The 20,459-nt window shown below is 38.1% G+C and overlaps 1 protein-coding gene across 12 annotated transcripts in view; it reads left to right on the forward strand.

Annotated features, from left to right (window-relative positions):
• Window positions 1-20,459, forward strand: part of LYST (lysosomal trafficking regulator) — a 175,432-nt gene that overhangs the window by 129,844 nt on the left and 25,129 nt on the right. For all 12 annotated transcript variants that reach the window (XM_034662476.1, XM_034662473.1, XM_034662468.1 and 9 more), the window contains 6 exons: window positions 2,386-2,538; window positions 3,502-3,746; window positions 7,512-7,578; window positions 9,452-9,608; window positions 12,925-13,065; window positions 15,934-16,151. In XM_034662476.1, the coding sequence (XP_034518367.1) occupies window positions 2,386-2,538; window positions 3,502-3,746; window positions 7,512-7,578; window positions 9,452-9,608; window positions 12,925-13,065; window positions 15,934-16,151 (981 nt within the window). The remainder of the gene's footprint in view (window positions 1-2,385; window positions 2,539-3,501; window positions 3,747-7,511; window positions 7,579-9,451; window positions 9,609-12,924; window positions 13,066-15,933; window positions 16,152-20,459) is intronic.

Raw genomic sequence — 20,459 nt, forward strand, 5'->3', positions numbered from 1 at the left:
GTTTTTTTAATAGAGTGAAAGGTCCTTTTTTCCTCCACTCCTTAGCATTTATTCCTACTTTGTATGTGACATTTGATGTCTTGCATTTTAAATGTGTATACACTTTCCATCTTACACAGATGTATTTCATACAGAGCACCTGGCTCATAGAAGCTTAATTAATATCTGCTGAGTTGAATCAATGAATGAAAGTTGATGCTTAACAAGAAGGAATTTGGTTTTTTATACGAAAATATTACATTTTCATTAAAATGTTTAATTTTATTTGTAGGACAATATTTCCTACCCCTACTTCTAAAAGTCAGTTGGAACCCAGTACAATATTGTAACACACAGAGAATAGGGCGAGTCAAATTTAAAAATTTTCATATAAGGTTTTAGAAGGATGAAGAGCCTGGGATAAGATAGTCATTGTGATAGAGTTCTAAATTTTGCTCTGAGCTCCTGTTCCAACACAAAATAGTAAGTAAATGCAGTTTTCCAAAAGGAAAACTGATGAAAACAAACCAAAATGGGATGCAGGTTAATTTGATGAGATAAATTCTAACTAGTTTTAAACCACGGTAGAAGCTTTTATCATGATTTTTCTATTAAAAGCATTGGGTAATGTAATTCATGTATTCAATTGCAGTTTATGAAAGATTTAGACATGTTTTTTAAAGTTTTCTTGATTTTGTACTTTGGCAAGGGCCCACTGGTGGTAAGAAGTATAAGACCTATGGCCTCTAACCCTTCATTCTAGAATGTGGGGATTTGGCATACCTGAGTGGTTCGGTTCATGATCCTAGGATCCTGGGATGGAGTCCCGCATAGGCTCCTTGCTCAGTGGGGAGTCTGCTTCTCCCTCCTCCTGCCACTCCCCTTGCTTGTGTGCTCTTTCTCTCTCTCTGACAAATAAAATCTTAAAAAAAAAAAAAAAAGAATGTAGGGATTTGTTGAGGGAGGCTAGGATTAATGCTGTCAGGAAGAGCCAGCCTTCCGGTGGTCACTTTATCTCTTCCTTCCTTCTGCTGACCACATAGGAGAGGAACATAGCCATCTGATGCATGATGATCTGTGAGCTTACGGTCAGTGGGATTGAATTTGCAGGAGGCCGCTTTGCTTTTCCTGGAAGATTCAGAGGCATGGGAACTATGTGTCAAAACTGGGGAGCTCCCAGGCCATGCAGATAGGTCAATTTTAACCCAAATCCATGTGAGGGCAGGCCCCCAGTTGTGAGTTCTCAGGGAGAGGCTTGTTTTCCGTTCTCCACCCAGACCCCAGTCCAAGAGAGACAAGATCCTGCTTCTTCCTCTATTGGTGGGCATATGTGTTTGTCTATGATCAAGAAAATGTCCCTTAATGGGTTGTAGATTTCTGAAGTAATTTCATTTCCATACTCTGATCCAGAGAACCCAGTGCTTCATCTTCTTTCTTCAAGTGGATGTTAAGCTAAGTCTCTTAGTCTCTGAACCCGGTGTGCACCTGATGCCAAAGTGTCACCTCCACCTCACTGCGGCTTTTCACATTTCTTATTGTTTTTTGGCTCCTGGGGTTTCATTTCCCTTAATTTCTTGCAAGCTTTGCTTTAAAATAAGTCTGTCTGGAAAGGCTACGATGTTAAGCTAAGTCTCTTAGTCTCTGAACCCGGTGTGCACCTGATGCCAAAGTGTCACCTCCACCTCACTGCGGCTTTTCACATTTCTTATTGTTTTTTGGCTCCTGGGGTTTCATTTCCCTTAATTTCTTGCAAGCTTTGCTTTAAAATAAGTCTGTCTGGAAAGGCTACGAATTGTATAATTCTAACCATATGACATTCTAGGAAGGGAAAACTATGGAGATAGTAAAGAGATCAGGGGTTCGAGGTTGGGGAGGGGATGAGGAGGTGGAGCACAAGGGAATTCTGTATGATACTGTAATGGTGGACACATTTCAGGAAACATTAGTCAAAACCCACAGCACTGCGTAGCACCAAGAGTGAACCCTAATGTAAACTATGGCCTTTAGTTAAGAATAATGTTTTCAGTATTGGCTCAACAATTATTACAAAGGCACTGCACCACTCACACTAATGGAAGATAATAATCATAGGGAAATTGTGAGAGCAGGATACATGGGAACTCTTTACGCTATCTGCTCAGGTTTCTGCAGACCTAAAACTACTCTAAAAAATAAAGTTGTCTAAAAAATACAAATAAAGTCTGTATTTTTTAATTCCTTAAATTTCATCCAGCATTTTTAAGTGTTTTGTCGTGAGGGGTTGGGGCAGGTCAGGAATCTTATCTGGCATATTGCCACAAAGGGAAGACATTGTATTTCATTTTGATATTTTTAAAAATCTAAGATTAAAATGATGATTTATATTTCCTGTAAAGCAAACACTTTCACTTATTTCTTTTGTCTTAGAGCCTTCAGGGAGAATTGGAACCAGCATCCTTCTCCTGGACATATGAAGAAATTAAAGAAGTCCATAAGCGTTGGTGGCAGTTGAGAGACAATGCTGTAGAAATCTTTTTAACAAATGGTAGAACACTCCTGTTAGCATTTGATAACACCAAGGTAAATTGGGCCTTATTAATAGATATTTTTTGAAATTATCATGGGAGCAGTGTAACTATACTCATACTGATTTTATCAAGGTTAAACTTATTTAAACTTTGAGTCACTGTTTCTGACATCAAATAAAAATTGCTTTATTTCTTAGTCCTAATTAAAGTGAACCCTTGGCTATATTAGAATGATTTTTGTCTTTCGAAACTGTATTAAATTCAGATTCTCCAAAATGACTGTATCTGTAAAAAGTAAGTGAATGCATAACCAACCTGAAAAGAGTAATTTAAACTTGAGAGTAGATTCCATTTTTTACAAATCCTGTCTTAACCCCCATATCCCTTCCACTACAGTTTGTCTGCTGTCCTTTATAGAAACCCTTTTGGAAAAAGTGTTGTGTGCTTGCTGCCTCTAGTTCTCTTTTGAAATGCTCCTGACTTGTTTTCTTCTCACTACTTCACCTAGAGCTTCTCTGGTTGGGGTCATTAGTGACCTCCATGTCTAAACCCAATGGTCAGATTTCTTGGTCCCCATTTTCCTTGACCTGTCAGCAGCATTTGACACCAGTGATTGTCTTCTCTTTCTTAAAAACAAAAAACAAAACTTCTGTCTAATTAAGAAGACCATGCTCTTTCTACGATACCATGTTGTATTTATTTAGATGAAGATTGTTCTTTATCCCTTATTGATTTTTTTCAGGATCTATATATAAGTGATTTTTCTATACAAACTTTTTCTTACCTTCTTATTAACTGATTTATCCAGTAGCAAAACATAATGGTTAAGAGTCCAGCCTTTGAGGAAGACCCAGAGTTGAATCTCAGTTCTCCATCAGTTGATGTTAGTTGGGCAACCAGTATTTTCTTGGGCATCTTGAGATTAGTAACATATCTAAAATGTGGAGACTTTGGAGAAAAGTATTGATAGCCTAAAAGAAAATCTCTTGGTTTTTTTTTCCTCCTTCCCTTGCAGGTTCGTGACGACGTGTACCACAGTATACTTACAAATAACCTCCCTAACCTCCTGGAGTACGGCAACATCAGTGCTCTGACAAATTTATGGTATACTGGACAAATTACGAACTTTGAATATTTGACTCATTTAAACAAACATGCCGGCCGATCCTTCAATGATCTCATGCAGTATCCAGTGTTCCCGTTTATACTTGCTGACTATGTTAGCGAGACCCTTGACCTCAGTGATCCATCAGTCTACAGGTAACTAAAAACATTATCGCCTGTTAGCTTTGTCCATATGCTGTTTTTATTTCATTAAAAACCTATCACGAGAATTTCCAACCATGCACCAATATAGAAGGAATATACAGCAAACCCCATCTGTCCACAACCTCAACTCGACAATTATGAAGATTTTTGCCACACTTGTATCATCTCTTTTATCTTTTTAAGACAAATCACAGGCATCTTGTTATATTATTCCTGTGTTTTTCAGCACACATCTCTTAAGAAAGTGTAGAACATTTTCTTATGTGTTATGTTGCAGTGCCATTATCATATCTAAGAAAATTAACAATAATTTCATGGTGTCATCTAATACCCAGTCCATTTTCCAGTGTTCCCCACTTATATGAAAAATGTCTTTTTATAGTTGATTGGCTTATATCAGGCCCAATATCACCTTTGTTTGCTATGTCTCTAAAGACATACATCTAGAATAAGCCTTTGTTTTTTGGTGAGCGTTTTCCTCCTCCTTTTTTCCTAACATTGACTTGTTGAAGAAAAATAGGTCATTTATTTTGTAGGATAGCCCCCATTCCCATGTTAGTATTTACCTTCTTCCTTTAGCCTCTGTATTTCCTAGAGACTGGAAATTACTTCTAAAGGTTTGCTTAGATTGAGGGTCAACTTTTTTTGGCAAGAATCCTTTATAGGTGTGCTGTGAACTTCATATTGCCCATCTCAGGAAACATATTATCCCACTCTAATGATGCTCAGATTGATACATGGTATCAGGCTTCTATTGAACTTGTTTCTGTTATTGATGGTTATCTTAAGTCAGTTATTTATTTCACTAGGGATCACAAAATGATGATTTCCTATTCTGTCATTTCTTCTAAAATTTTTTAGAAGAAAGCATACAAGATGAGCCTGAATATTTGTTGTTTCAGAAATCAAGGAAACTAATAGTCTTGTCAGAAGGACGTGGGGGCCATATTTGTGTACCTGCGTTCATTGCAACATTATTCACAACAGCCAAGTCGGGGAGGCAGCCCGTGTCTATCTGTGGATGGATGGATAGGGAATTTATGGTAGATACATACAATGGAGTATCATTCAGCCTTGAAAAGGAGGGAAGTCCTGTCATATGCTACAACACAGATGAACCTTGGGGACACTGTGCTAAGTGAAATAAGCCAGCCACAAAAAAGACAAATATTGTGACATTCCACTTATTGTTATACTCATCGCAGAGAGTGGAGTGGTCGTTGCTGGGGGATGGGGATGGACAGGGTAGGGGGAGATGGAGAGTTGTTCTGTGGGGGTAGAATTTACAAGATGAAAAAGTTCTAGACATCTGTTATACAACAATGTAAATATGGTCAACACTATTGAACTGTATACTTGAGGATTGTTGCGATTATAAATCTTGTATTGTGTGTTTTTTACCACAATCAAAAAAAAAATATAAAAAACTCAGGAGCCAACTTGAAGTGGTTCTCACTGCCAAAGATAGGACAATCTGAGTATCAGGAAGAATGATGACTACACTTGATTAAAACACATTTAAATTTAAAAAAACACTCAAGTTAATAATGATGCTTTTTAAAGGCCCCAAAAACAAACTTACTGGTTGCCATTGGATATAACTGGGGTCCCAATTCCTTACTTTTGAAATTTGGCAATTAAAGCAAAAGAATTAAGCATTTATCCTGCCTTTCTTGAATGAATTGCATTTTAGAATAACCACATAGACCTAGTTGGTGAGGAAATATCCTGGTTATTTAATTAAAAAAAAGTTCTCTTATGTAATTTAAAGAAAATTTGACTTCAAATATTCTACTTGGTATATTAGAATATATATTTTAAAGAATATTTTAATTATAACTACTGAAAAGCAGGCCCAGCTTAAGACAGTTTTCAAGAAATCAGATACAGTTTAATATGTCAATTTAAAAAACAGCAAGTGGCATGTTATTTATCTTCCAGACGTTTTTATACACTGCTGTTGGATAGTTAGACATTTCTACACTACTAGTATAAATAGATCCAATCTTTCTGGAAGGCAGTTTGACAATATATAGCCAAAGAACTCTTCAAATGCACATACTCTGTTGTAGCAACTTAACTTCTGGGACTTTTTTTTTTAGGAATACTTAAGAATATGTACTTTGAGAGGTTCCCACTAGAAGTAAGTTTCATGAGGGCAAGAACTCTGTCTGGTTCATTGCTGATAATGGTGCCTGGCACTGCATGCAAAGATTTGGCCATATGGATGGATAGTCCTTACATCATTTTTTTTAAGTAGCTAAAATTTAGAAACAACTTCAATGCCCAACACTAGGTTTGAGTAAATTGCTTTACATTGCAGCCATTAAAAATGGTATTTTGGAAATATATATATATAGGTGGGGAAAGCTGTTATTTTTATGTTAAACATGAATATACATATACAGATAACCAGAAAATCAACTGGAAAGGTATATACCAAAGTGTTTTACCTGTGAATAATAGTGTTATAGCTGATTTGGGGGTTATTCTGTCTGCTCATCAGTAATTTCTGACTTTTCAAACACAACAATAAGTATTACTTATGTTCAAAAAAACCTATTTACGCTTGTTTAGAAAAAAACACATGATTTCTCCTATTTTGACATGTGAATTTGTATCTATTCTATAGAACTGTTTTTCCTTTTAACAAATTTTTTAGGATTAGAAAGGTCTCAAAAACAAAATTAGTGTTTACTATCACTAATTTCAATATCCCTGGAAAGTAAGTATATTTATATCTGGCTCCTCAGACCTGGTTTGACCCAGTGAAATTTGGGCAAATCTTGAGGTTGATCTAGTTACTGAGCCAGATGTTGAAACTCCAGATGGCCTCACCCCAGTGCCAGCCCAGATGGGTCCTCAGCCAGGGAGGCTGCTCTTCCTTCTTGGATCTTTTCCTCTTGCTCTTTCAAGTGCCGCACAGGGACACTACTTGGCTCTGTAGCTTGGAAAAGTGAGGATTCATCTAGCATTCTCTAGCCTCGCTGATACAGCGTGAACAGCAGCACAGACACATCCACACGCATGCAAACATTCTCTACTCTGTGAACAAGGAGGTCACTTCCGGAGGTCACTATAAATTAGACAACAAAACATTTATTTCAGTACTCACACTCCAAGTCTCCACTTGGTCATTTAAACATGTGTCATTTTGGGGCACCTGGCTGGCTCAGTCGGTAGAGCATGTAACTCTTACTCTAAGGGTCATGAGTTCAAGCCCACATTGGGCGTGGAGCCTACTTAAAATTAAAAAAAAATTTTTTTAAGTGTCTTTGCTTTAATTTTCAGTAACTAGTCTAATAATTATATAATATCGCCTCATGATCATATTTCCCATCCAAATCACCCTTCAGTCTTCACTGCCTGATGGGTGTAGGTCTGGAAAATGGAGATAGGAACTTCAGGGCTTAGCAGGAATCCAGCTGCCCTGGACAGCATCAGTTATGATTCTGGAAGAAGTAGAGGAAGCGGGGAGAGGAGGAGTGGCGGCAGCTCTTCTTGTCCAGGTTACTCGTAAGCCAGGAATTCCTGAGATTGGTGTGGCTCTGTTTAGGAAAATTCTACCTGATGTCAGTTGATTCAGTCATAATCTTGAATGATGGCTTTAAGTTGCAAAGCAACATGTGTAAGCTCTAAACTGAGGGCCATGTGTTTGCTGATCACAGATTAACTTACACGGTGCAGGTGTGTAGGCAACTTAATCTTGACAGGATCAAAATACTTCATCTTTTTTCATCCTCTCCTCATTTGCAGAAATCTCTCTAAGCCTATAGCTGTGCAATATAAAGAAAAAGAGGATCGTTATGTGGACACCTACAAGGTAGGTTTCGTTTTTCCTTGTATTTTGATAAATGAAAACTCAAGTTTTATTCTATAGACTTGTGTTTTACCTAATTTTAAATTTATAGGATTGATTTTTCAGTTTTTTACTTTCTTGTGCTTTGAGTGACAGACAATTGGAAATCATTGTATGGTTCTAGATATTATTGTCTGTCACAATTCTCTGAAAACACTTTGCGCAGAAAAAGAAATACACTTACTGTGGCATAAATTGGAAGCTGATAATCCATTGTTATATTCATATATAAATAACTATATTCCTTTAAAAAAAAAAGCACAGATTTTCAGGGACCTGCTATTTGTATCCCCTAGTGTTATTTATATAACAATTTATGTTTATAATTTATAGTCTATTTATAATGCAGCATAAAATTTATATTTATAATTTATAGTCTATTTATAATGCAGCATAAAATTCCTTATTACTCATATCCAGCAAATTATGCATTGATTTATTAGGAGAAATTTACCAGGTTTTAAAGTATAAAAGTATAAATTATCTATTTCTGATAAATTAACATTAATGGAATTCTGTTAGAAATTATTTTAAAAATTCATTAGCCACATGCTGCATTCTTCACAGCAGTGTCAAGGTAAGAGGAGCTGAAGCAGTTTTCTCGCATTCACATTGTTTTGTGTCACAGTTCCAGAAAGATCTCTCCAAGTGTCTTATAACTGTCACTCCCTGATTCTTCTGTGGTTGAAAATAGGGCAGTGCTATGGAATCAAGGAGAAGTGACTCCAGAAATTCAGTATCACCTGACTTTGTTATCAGAGCCAGACAGAAGCTATGGGAGATGAGTGACAGATATTAAATATTTGGTTGAGCTTCCTACTTCATGATGGGAAGATAAGAGTTGTGAAAAATCACTGTATTCGTTTTTATCTCAGCATAACTACATTGCAAAATAGCCATAAAATGTTACATTAATACCTAAGAACTTCAATAACGCGGTACAGTTTTTCCATTGCTATTGCTTTTCCACTGCTACGGAGTTTCTCTAAAGAACATAGCATTGTATCTTGAGACTCCCTTTTAAAGTGCAGAAGTCTCTAATGACAATAGCAGCTCTCATTTATTGAGCGCTTGATCAACTTAAACATTATAGGCCATGTTGGGAGCCAGAGCTCTGGGAGGCCGGTGAGTTTCCTATAATGGAATGAGAGAGTAAAGGTGCAGAGTGTGACAAGCTTCTCGAGTGCCTGGGCCTCAGCAGGGCACCAAGGAGGAGACGCTCCAGGTGGCTGAGGTCCAAACACAGGTGGGAGGGCAAGCCATGGAAAAGTATCAAAGGCATAGTAGAGCTGACTCAGAGTCAGCTGAGCGTCCAACTCTTGATTTCAACTTGGGTCATGATCTCAGAGTCGTGAGATGGAGCCCTGTGTTGGCCCTATGCTGAGTGTGGGGTCTGCTTGGGATTCTCTCTTTCTCTCTGCCCTTCCCCCCTCCTCGGCTTGTGCGCTCTCTCTGTCTCCCTCTCTCTCTCTCTCTCTCTCTCTCTTTCAAAATAAAAAAATAAAATAAGGGGCACCTGGGTGGCTCAGTCAGTTAAGCGTCTGCCTTCAGCTCAGGTCATGGTCCCAGGGTCCTGGGATGGAGCCCCAAGTTGGGCTCCCTGCTCAGCGGGGCGCCTGCTTCTCCCTCTCCTGCTCACCCTGCTTCTGTTCTCTCTCTCTGTCAAATAAATAAATAAAATCTTAAAAATAATAATAAAATTAAATTAAAAAATAAAATAAAATAATTTTTAAAAAGGAGGAGTAGTAGAGAAGATGGGAAGAAAATTAGTGAGGCTCTTCCAGTTTTGCCTGGAGCACTCTCTCATGAATACCGTCTGATTCCCTGTTTCCTTCAGTACTTGGAGGAGGAGTACCGCAAAGGAGCTAGGGAAGATGACCCCATGCCTCCTGTGCAGCCCTACCACTACGGCTCCCACTATTCTAACAGTGGCACCGTGCTTCACTTCCTGGTCAGGATGCCTCCGTTCACAAAAATGTTTTTAGCCTATCAAGGTAAGAATTAGTTTGTAACTACCTAAAATATCTTATTGGGTTATTAGGGGGAAAAAAAACAGCTCGACATACTTTCTGAGACTGTAGAGACTAACCAAACCACAGGAAAAAGAATTCTATCTATTCCTTCAATAAAATTCTCTTCAAAACATCTGTAGTAAACCAAATTATCTTGCTAATATGTCAAATTTTAGCTGCAAATTAGACATGTCTAAATTAATAAAAATGTAATTCACTTTTTAAAAATTAGGATGTTGGGGCATCTGGGTGGCACAGCGGTTAGGTGTCTGCCTTTGGCTCAGGGTGTGATCCCGGCGTTATGGGATCGAGCCCCACAACAGGCTCCTCTGCTGTGAGCCTGCTTCTCCCTCTCCCACTCCCCCTGCTTGTGTTCCCTCTCTCGCTGGCTGTCTCTCTGTCAAATAAATAAATAAAATCTTTTAAAAAATAATAATAAATAAATAAATAAAAATTAGGATGTGATTCACATACCATTAAATTTATCCTTATCAAATGTATGCAATTCACGTTTTAAAGATGTTCAATTTAATAGTTATTTCAGATCACATAAGTTATCTTTGGATAGGGAAGCTATCTTACTGTAATTTATTATAAGTAACTAGCTAATAGGCGAGCCACACTCCCACCTTCACCATAGTAACTTTCTAGTTAATAAACTTCTACCTCACGGGCACCTAGGTGGCTCAGAGAGTTGAGCGTCCAACTCTTGATTTTGGCTCAGGCCATGGTCTCAGCGTTGTGAGATCAAGCCCTCAACGTGGAGCCTTCTTAAGATTCTCTCTCTCCCAGATAATGAATCGTGGAACATTGCATCAAAAACTGGGGATGTACTGTATGGTGACTAATGTAACAAAATAAAAAAATAAAAATTAAAAAAAAATAAAGATTCTCTCTCTTCCTCTGCCCCTCCTCCCTGCTCAGGCTCTGTCTCTCTCTCTAAAAGAAAAAAAGAGAAGAAAGAAAGAAAGAAAAGAATAAAAATAAGAATAAAAATATTCTACCTCAGTGTTTTAAGTGGCAGCCTGCAGGCCAGAATATTGCTTAGAAGGTGAATTTACTGACTTGTGTGCAAATAGGGACATACTCTCCTATCGATTCTGAGGGCTGTGGTATGAGCTCTATAGTTGCTCCTGGTGGCACCCAGAATCCTTTGTGGGATCATTATCATTCATTTACTCAACCCATCTGAACTTCTTTATATATTTTTACTCACATGCCACCTCTTGGAGGAATGAATTTTGTATTGTCCCTACTTGGTCTGTAGAAGGGGCTTTCTTCTATTTGTCCCTGTGTAAGTACACAGAACAAATGTTCCACATGACAGCTGTTCACATATTTGAAGACTATTGCCCTGTCCCCTTTCTCCCTTTCAGTCGTGTCTATCCCCAAGCTTATTATCCTTAGTTAATTTGACATCAGGTTGAGAGCCTCCTATATTCAGGGTCTTATCCCAGCTGCTGTTAGAAATATAAAAAATAAATAAGACCTTTCTGTACTTACTAAAGTGTTTTAAAAACTAATGTGTAAGCCATCCTTGTTTGCTCTGCTTTCCAAATCTGTCATTATTCTGATTATCCTTCTGGACATGTTCTGGTTTGCAAATGCCCTTATTAAAAAGTGGCACTCAGAATAAAAAAGAGTATTTCAGATGTGGTTTGGGACCGCTGCAATGTGTAACAGAACTCTTCCTGCCCTCCATTTTTTTCATGTAGCCCAAGAATGTATTAACACAAAACTCCCAATCAACTAAAATTTCTTAATTTTTTAATATATATCGCTATTATGCTAAGTTTTTTTCATTGTGTATCTAAGAATGATTTAAAAAAAGAACCCAGAGGCTACTACAGTCCCCATCAATTTCATCTGATTAGGTGGAAATGATTTATGTAGGCTTTTGAATTTATTTCTAGACTCCAGGCCTAGTCCAGGGCTTCTCCCCTTGGTCCTGTAGTCATTTTGAGGTGCATAATTCTTTGTTGTGAGAACTGTCCTCTGCATTATAGGCTATTTTGCAGCATCCCTGGCTTGATGCCGGTGGCATTCCCCCACCTGTTCAGTTATGAGAACCAAAAATATCTCTAGACAATGCTAAATATCACCCGGGGACAGAAGTGCTAGCTTCAGAACTAGTTTAGTACATGTACGTTCTAGATTATAGGAATTTGTAGTAGTACTTTTTTTTTTTTAAAGTTAAGAAACAACGTAGAATTTGGCAATCTGAACAGGACCCTCAGTGTGCTTCTTTTGTGCCACAGTTCCATAGTCTCTCTTCTGGATACTGTGACTCCACCATAGCCTTACAGAATTGCTTTTTCTAGATACATTTAGATTGGTTACTTTTTCTCCTGAGCTAACTGACTCAACAGAATAGATGAGAAAGTAATGAAAGTAACAGAAAAGGTTTCTAGACAGGGAAGCACAGACTTGGGGAAGAAATTTGGCATATCTTTTTAAAATTGTGCCTTGCTTGATGCTGAGATTAGTCTGTGACAGTCTGTAAATGAAAAGCTAAGTTCAGAATTTCAGCAACTTCAAAGGAGTTTTAAATGGTACAGTGTGGTTCCTAAGAAGCATCTACACAGCTGGTATTCTCAGGGTCTGGCCTGGATATCATTTCATGTTCTAGGCTTGCCCTATGGCTAGAGTCTGCTAACTGTTGACAAGAAAGAGGTCAAAACTCAGTTCTTAATTATTAGTCTACAGCAGAAAAACTTAACAGATAAGGGACTGTGTTTAGTTTTTTTATTTATAGGAAATTGTACTTCGTTCTTTAGCTCCGTTATATCTTAAAAGGAATGCTCCCCCCGCAAAAAAAGAAAAAAATAGTCTTAATTATTAAAGGTGAAAGAATAATTTTGCTTTCTGTTAGGGAAAAAAGTGTTTTATGTACTTGAACTTTAATTTTCCTTCTTCATTTATTCATTCATTCAATAAATAAGTCATTGTCAAGTACCTAGTGTGTGCTCATTGTAGGTGATACCTCAGGTCCCTGCTGTTATGGGACTTTAATTCTGCTTGGGTAGACAGATAGTAATCAATTAAACAAATAAATGATATAAATTCATCCAGTTACATGTACTAGGAAATCATAATATGGACTAAAAATACTATATTATGGTCTCAAATTTGCATAGAAATATTTATTTTTAAGAACATGAATAACCTCTTTTAATCTGAAAAACAAAATGAACATCACTTTAATCTTTTCAAAGTAGCAAAACTAAATTAATTATAACAAACTTCAAATAGAATAAGGTCTTTGTGTCTTAATTGCATTGTTTGTCTTTCTTTATAGATCAAAGTTTTGACATTCCAGACAGAACTTTTCATTCTACAAATACAACTTGGCGCCTCTCATCTTTTGAATCCATGACTGATGTCAAAGAACTTATCCCAGAGTTTTTCTATCTTCCAGAGTTCTTAGTCAACCGTGAAGGTATAGCAGTAAATCAGTTCTAATTTATAATTCTGTACTTATTTTATACTTTTCTAAAAAAAAAAAAGAACAGCTTTTTAAAGTTCTATAATTTGAGTCTTCCAATAAGAGAAATACCTTTATTTATGTATATTGTTTTATTTCCAAATGAGTGTGAAGATTAACTATTTTATAGGACTAAATATGTGTGGAAAATTGGTAACTTTTAACTCTTAAAGGTATTTGTAAGCATGTATTTTAGTTTTGTTACAGAAATACTTCCTTTTTCTGATTGTAAAGGTTATCATAAGCTTATTATAAAAGTTATGAATTTATTAAAAGCACAATGTAAGTTAACCAAAATCTCAGTGACTCTATGAGGAGTGACCAACTTAGAAGTAAAACACCCTAGCCAGAATCTTCTAATACCAAAAAGGGATAGTAGAGGATAAAATCAAATCTTCTATGATGCCAATGACCAACAATCTCAGCCAACCTTACCTATTTTTTAAGTAGAACATCAGGTAGCTCTTTGAGGGATGTTTGTGGGTCATTTCCCTACATTACCTAATTTCGTATTTTTATGTGACCTTTAGGAATATATGAAATTGGGGGCACCTGGGTGGCTCAGTTGGTTGAGTGTCTGTCTTCGGCTCAGGTCATGATCCTGGAGTCCAGCGATCAAGCCGCATGTTGGGCTCCCTACTTCTCGGGGAGTCTGCTTCTCCCTCTCCCCCTGCTCCTTCTCTCACTCTCTCTCTTTCAAATAAATAAATAAAATCTTTAAAAGAAAAAGAAGGAATATATGAAATTGATAATTATATCTTTAGAGAAGTTAGTGTTGGGGAAAATTGCTTTAGAATTTTATTCTGTGCTAACGGGCCTCTCTGGAGCTGTTTAGGAATCCATGTGACTAGTCACCTGGAGCACGGTTCATAGTCTTGCCCAGATGAGAAATGCCTGAGTGAGTTGTCAGCACCTGCAGTTTGGAGTACCTGTAGCTTTCGGCTTGGGACTCATTTCAATCTATGTTTGTTTTCTCTGTCCCTGGTTTCTTATATGTATGTTTCTGTGATCTCTGGCTGCATAACAAATACCTCCAACACTTTGTGCCTCAAAACAATAAATTTATTGTCATTACAGGTTTTGCAGGTCAGAAATTCAGGAGCAGCTCAGCCCAGTGCCTTTAGTGGTGTGGGCTCAGGGTCTGCCTTCACATGAGCTGGAGCTGGACCAGCCAGGGGATCAGAGCAGCCGGGGGCTGACAGGCATCTGTTTTTATGTAGGTTCCGTGGTTTTCCATGTGGTCTCTCCATGTGGACTAGTTTGGGCTTCCTCACAGCATGGCGGCCTTGGACCTTCTTCTTGGCAACTCGGGGTTCCAAAGGCGAGTGTCCCGAGAGAGATGAGCAGAAGCTGCACGGCCTCTACAAACCTCACCTTGGAGGTCACAGAGCGGCACTCCTGCTGCGTTCTGTTCAGCCGTGCCTGCCCACATTCAAAAGGAAAGAGCATAGACTTTGCTACTTGGTGAGGGGAGTAGCAAGATTCTGGAAAAGCATGCAACACAGCAAGGGTTGTTATAGCTATTTTTGGAAAATATTGTTTACTATCATGTACATCAAGTCATTTCCTGTCGGCTTTCCAATAAGCCTTTCATTGTACCTCCAGTCATCCGCTGTGTGGGAAGAGTGCCCACCTGTGATGTGTCCCCAGAGCATTTGACAGTTGAGAATGATTTGAGTTTATACAGACCCCCTGCTGTTCAGCCCCACCCCAGCTCAGCCCTTAGAAGTTTCATTCAGTATTGTTAAGTTGGTCAATCCCTGCTGCTTCTCCGGAAGCTGCTCACACAGAGTTCTGCAGGTTCTTGGCCAGTCTGTCTTAAATCACTCTGCAGCTGTCTGTAGGATGAGCTGAGCTTTCTGAGATGACCCCCCACCCTCACGCTGTGTTCATTTACAAAAGCCCTTGGCTTATATTTCACATCATATCATTTCAAAATACTTCCAAAATTAGCGAATATCCTTCTGTTTTCACAAGATCTAGGAGGCAGACTGCAACTTAATTTTATATGAAGTGTAATCAGCTTTTAAGAGATCCTTTTTAGTCTTTATTCTGTTATGGTGTTCAGATTTTCTGTCCATAAAAGGTAGCACAAAAACATTTCTCTAACATTTCTTTTAGGACAGTTGTTTTTTTTTTTTTAAACAAACACTTCTGAGATTCTTGTTTACACTAGCAAACTAATGAAACGATTAGAGAACAGCTTATTTAGATCACAGAAGAACTCTCTAATTCAATGTGTTGGGATAATTTTATTATCCACAGGAATGCTTAGTGGAAATAGTGTTAAGACAGACCTCTAAACTTACCATAAAGTTAATAGTTCATTTAGGAATGCGTATACTTCATATTAGTTGGATTTTTTTTAAGCTACATGATGCTAACATTTACTAAATATAGTTTTAAATTTAGTATGATATTGACACCAATAATTCAGAAATGCTTATACAAAGCCTTTGTTTGATTTTAATTGAGTTTATAATTGAACAGACTAGATATTTAAGCACTTACTGCATGTGAAGTTTTGATAAGTGGAATATTGAAATTAGTAGGCAGTGATTTTCTACTGTTTTTTCAATATGATATAAAGTGGCAGAAGAAGTAAGTTGAAAGATCTCAAATTTAATTAGGATAGCATTAGCCCATGTAGTTCTATCAGTAGGTAAGTAAGTAGATGAACAGTGATGTCACTATTCTCTTTGCCTCTGCTTTCCCTGGTTATAGCACATACTATCTGTTTTGGGGAACTCTTAAGACCTGCTCAGTGGGCCATATGAGGCATGCTTTGGGGAGATAAGCATTAATATTAATCTTCTTTTTTAGGTTTTGATTTTGGTGTGCGTCAGAACGGTGAACGGGTTAATCACGTCAACCTCCCTCCTTGGGCACGTAACGATCCTCGTCTTTTTATCCTCATTCATCGACAGGCTCTAGAGTCTGACTACGTGTCCCAGAACATCTGTCAGTGGATTGACTTGGTATTTGGGTATAAGCAAAAAGGGAAGGCTTCTGTTCAAGCCATCAACGTTTTTCATCCTGCTGTAAGTGACTCTTTTTAAAAATATACATTTATGTAAGACAAAACCTGAATAAAAGGTTAGCTGTTGGGCTGTTTCTTTTAAATACCCAAGTTATCAAAGAGAATTGGCAACAGCTTGAACTGTTACCCAAGACTTTTCAGCTTTTATATTTCACCTCTTTAAAAATAACTAAGATGCTATTCACCAGGGGTCCCTCCAGACCATCCCCAGTCTGAATGAGGACTTAAGGACTCAGCAAATAGTCGNGGCAACAGCTTGAACTGTTACCCAAGACTTTTCAGCTTTTATATTTCACCTCTTTAAAAATAACTAAGATGCGATTCACCAGGGGTCCCTCCAGACCATCCCCAGGCTGAATGAGGACTTAAGGACTCAGCAAATAGTCGTATTTACAGCAGGTTTATTACAGTGATGGATACAATGCAAAATCATCAAAAGGAAAAGATGTCTAGGGCAAAGCTGGAGGACACCAGCCACAAGTTTCCAGGAGTCTTCTTCCAGTGAATCACAAAGAACATGACTACTTCCTCCAACAACAGGTGTGATGTTGTCTAGCTGGGCTGCTTATTTGAGACTCGGAGCCCAGGGTTTTAATTAAGGGCTGGTCCTGGAAACACTCTCTGTCTCACATGTACTGAAATCCCAGGCTCCCAGAAGGAGAGCAGGTGTTCAGTATAAGCCACATTGTTTGTGCAAACAGTTTAGACACAGTAAGCCACTCTTATCCAGTTAGGAAATGTTGGGAACTATCCTGAAATCCATGTTTCCACATAACCAGCCAAAGGCCAACCTTGCAAACAGGCCTTTCCAAGGAAAGCAGTTCAAGCCTGCCACGTTAACTCTTTACAGCGCAATATAATTGAAATCCCAGGCTCCCAGAAGGAGAGCAGGTGTTCAGTATAAGCCACATTGTTTGTGCAAACAGTTTAGACACAGTAAGCCACTCTTATCCAGTTAGGAAATGTTGGGAACTATCCTGAAATCCATATTTCCACATACCAGCCAAAGGCCAGCCTTGCAAACAGGCCTTTCCAAGGAAAGCAGTTCAAGCCTGCCACGTTAACTCTTTACGGCGCAATATAAATTCCTAGAAGTAGAATTGTTACACTTTCACGTATACTTTTTGATGTTGTTGAATAAGCTACCTTAAAAAAAAAAAAAAGAAAGAAATCTTATCTATTAAGGAAACATTTCATTTGCTAAGCTCTGGGTATGTGAAGGTGAGTAAGATTCAAGTGGGGACAGCAGGGTGAGAAGCAAAGTTGGGGGTGGTTGTGCCTGCCTGGATATGGTAGTGGGGTCCAGATGAGGCCTCTAGAAGGAAATTCCTCAAGGAATGAGGGGCAAAAAAGCAGACTATAGGAACAGAGCTATAGCCTAGTGTTGCCTAGTGGCTACTTTAAGACAAAGAGTACAGCACAGTAGCTATTAATCCCCTGCATAAGACAGTTAGCCTCTCTGCTTTCCTAACTTTATAATTAGGAGGTAGGGTGAGACTGATCTTGGACTTCTCCTCCAGCTACAGTTCTCTGTGTAGTTTCATCAAGCGTTCATGACAAATGCAGTGAAAATGCGCACAGGAACCTACAGTAATGTACTGTGTACCTGGGCTGATGTATGCCAGAGACCCATTCCTGAATAGCAGCTTTAAAATAAAAATCTCTTTAGTCCATTTTGCTCAGTAATTATTTTAAATACCTCTAAAATAACAGAAAATTCAATTCCTTGAGAGACCTAAGATGTAGAAAACAGAGCGAGACAGATTTACTGATGATTCTGATAAAAGAAATGTGGCAAAGTGTTTTGGAAAAGGGGAATAATACAATTTGATAGGTGAATAATAATTTTCTACATAAGAGTAGTATAAAGTAAAGGCAAGACTTCAGGTATAATTTTTGACTTTCATTCATATTTGATCTAAAATGAAACTTTAAAAGCAATTAGGAATTTTGACACTCACCTCATTATACTCTGTGCCTATAATCCTAGCATATCTTTTTAATTATTCTTATGTAAAATTCACATTAAAAGTATCTGCATGCCGATATATGCCATGTAGTTGTCATTTTACTGGAATTTTTGCCACTATTTCTTTGGGACTTTAGAACTTTAAAAAAAGATAGAGTTTATGCCATTGTTCTAAGAATTTGGTAACATTCAATTCATGGAGCCAGAGAAGGTGCAGGGAGTAAGTACACAGTCTCTGAATTCAGAATTGAGTTCAAACCCTCACCCTGTGACTCTGCGCTGGCTGTGTGACCTTGGGCAAATAGCTTAACCTCTCTGTACCTAAATGTACAAATTTGTAAAGTGTGAACAATAAGACCAACTTCATAAATAAGGAAGGAAATTCATACAGTATGTCCACCATAGAACTAAGTATAAATAAATGTTAACCTTTTTAAGAAATGTAGAAATGCCTTTTGATCTTAATTCATCATTCACTAATATATAAGGTTCACTTAGAAACTAATAGCATAGAATGTAGAGAAACACTATTTTCAAATAAATTTTTTAAAGCCCTGGCTAGAGGATTATTCCAATCTTCATTTGAATTTTTGAGCATACCAAGTCAAGCAGCCATTAAGAATGACCATGCTTAGATAAGCATTTATAGCAAGTATTGATCCCTTGTGGTGGCAGCGGGAGGGGGCAGTGGCTAGGAGAGTAGTGTGTTGAAGATTATTTAACTTCCAATGAATCTTTGAAATTTTATTTTGGCATTTATAGAAAGGTTATGTCTAGGTATGTAATGAAATTGGCTATGCCTGATGAAATGCTAAAAGCTACACTGTACAAGCGGGTACGCACAGAACGTGACAGATCCGTAGCCAGTTCCTGACTGCTCGCTGTAGATGCCAAGAAGGAAACGTGCGTCACTCTCCATCTGACTCCAGGGGTTGACAACACAAAGAAGAAAAGTGTAATAGCACTCTTTACATTAAAGAGCTTGCAATTTTCACCACACTTTTTCAGAATCACCCACAGTTTTCGTTAGAACCTAAATAATGCTCTCCTGAACTACCTGCCAGCATCGTATCTTTACTTCATTTTACCTTTTCCTGTATATCACTTTAAACAGATGACTTTTCCCATAACTTAGCTTTATACATGAAGTCTTTTTTTTTTTTTTTCCAACACTGAGGGAGAAAGAAAAGGACCATGGCAAGTCCTGAATCTTCACTCGTCTTCCAGTTTGATTATTGCCCTGACCACCCCCCCGCCAACTTTTCTCTTCAGCTTCATGTCTTAAGAATGGTGCTTCATGGAGGACACCACTCTCTCTACAGTGTCTTGGTCAAAATGGAATAGTTTGACTGTTTCTTATCCAGTCTTCCGCCTCCTGCCGAAGAGATGAAGCTGTCTGTCCTCCAGCCTCCTCCGTTGGCAGTCTCACCAAGATGGCAGCGCATCACAGACTTCTCCCTGCCAACCTTCTAGTCAGTTTTAGTGGCGTATTTGAAAACCCCCAAAGCAAACACAGAGACAGGAAGTCAAGATTCAGTTAATCTTCTCTGAGTATACATAAGGCACACATGTGTTGCTCTTGAGCTTACAGACTGGAAATCAGAAAGACTTTGCTTGGGTTTCAGTGACACAAGTGTTCAAATTCCTGACTCTTCTGCCTGGGAAAAAGGGAGAGATAGAGACCTCAAAAATCTAGGCTCCTTACCAATTTCTATATATGTGTAAGAAAACATGCCTCAGTAGTTGGTAATCATATTATCTCCATCGTGGTGTGTGTGAGTGAAAGGAATGAAAAATTTTTCTACCCTTTAAGATCTTCCAGCTGGACTAAGAGTTAAATTTACATAAGACAGATTAATAGGGAAAAAAACACCAAAGTTTAATTATATGCACACAGAGGCTCAATAATGAAATTAAGACCTCAAGAAATGACCAAGGCAGGCAGTTTTTACACTTCTTAGACAAAGAGACAATAAATCTGTGAGGAATTGATAGGACAAAGAAAACATAACTTCGGGAACTTCAATTAGTAAGGATCTCTAAACAGAATTTGGGCTGGGGTAGTAAATTAATAAAAATAACAAGCATCATTTATATAGCCTTTTCCACTTTAAATTTCTTATCTCTGGTGATATGGATGTCTCTCTACCTCCTGCTTTGGGAAGGGTACCTTTCACATGGGAAATTTATTTCCTGCTTTCAGGGGGACAGAGGAGGGTCTGGGTCTCCTTCTTACACAGGCAGTCTCCTAAGTAACTTCTATTTAAAATAATTGATATACTTGGGGCGCCTGGGTGGCTCAGTTGGTTAAGCATCTGACTCTTGATTTTGGCTCAGGTC

This window comes from Ailuropoda melanoleuca, chromosome 6 (genome assembly GCF_002007445.2).
Source record: "Ailuropoda melanoleuca isolate Jingjing chromosome 6, ASM200744v2, whole genome shotgun sequence".
NCBI lineage: Eukaryota > Metazoa > Chordata > Mammalia > Carnivora > Ursidae > Ailuropoda > Ailuropoda melanoleuca.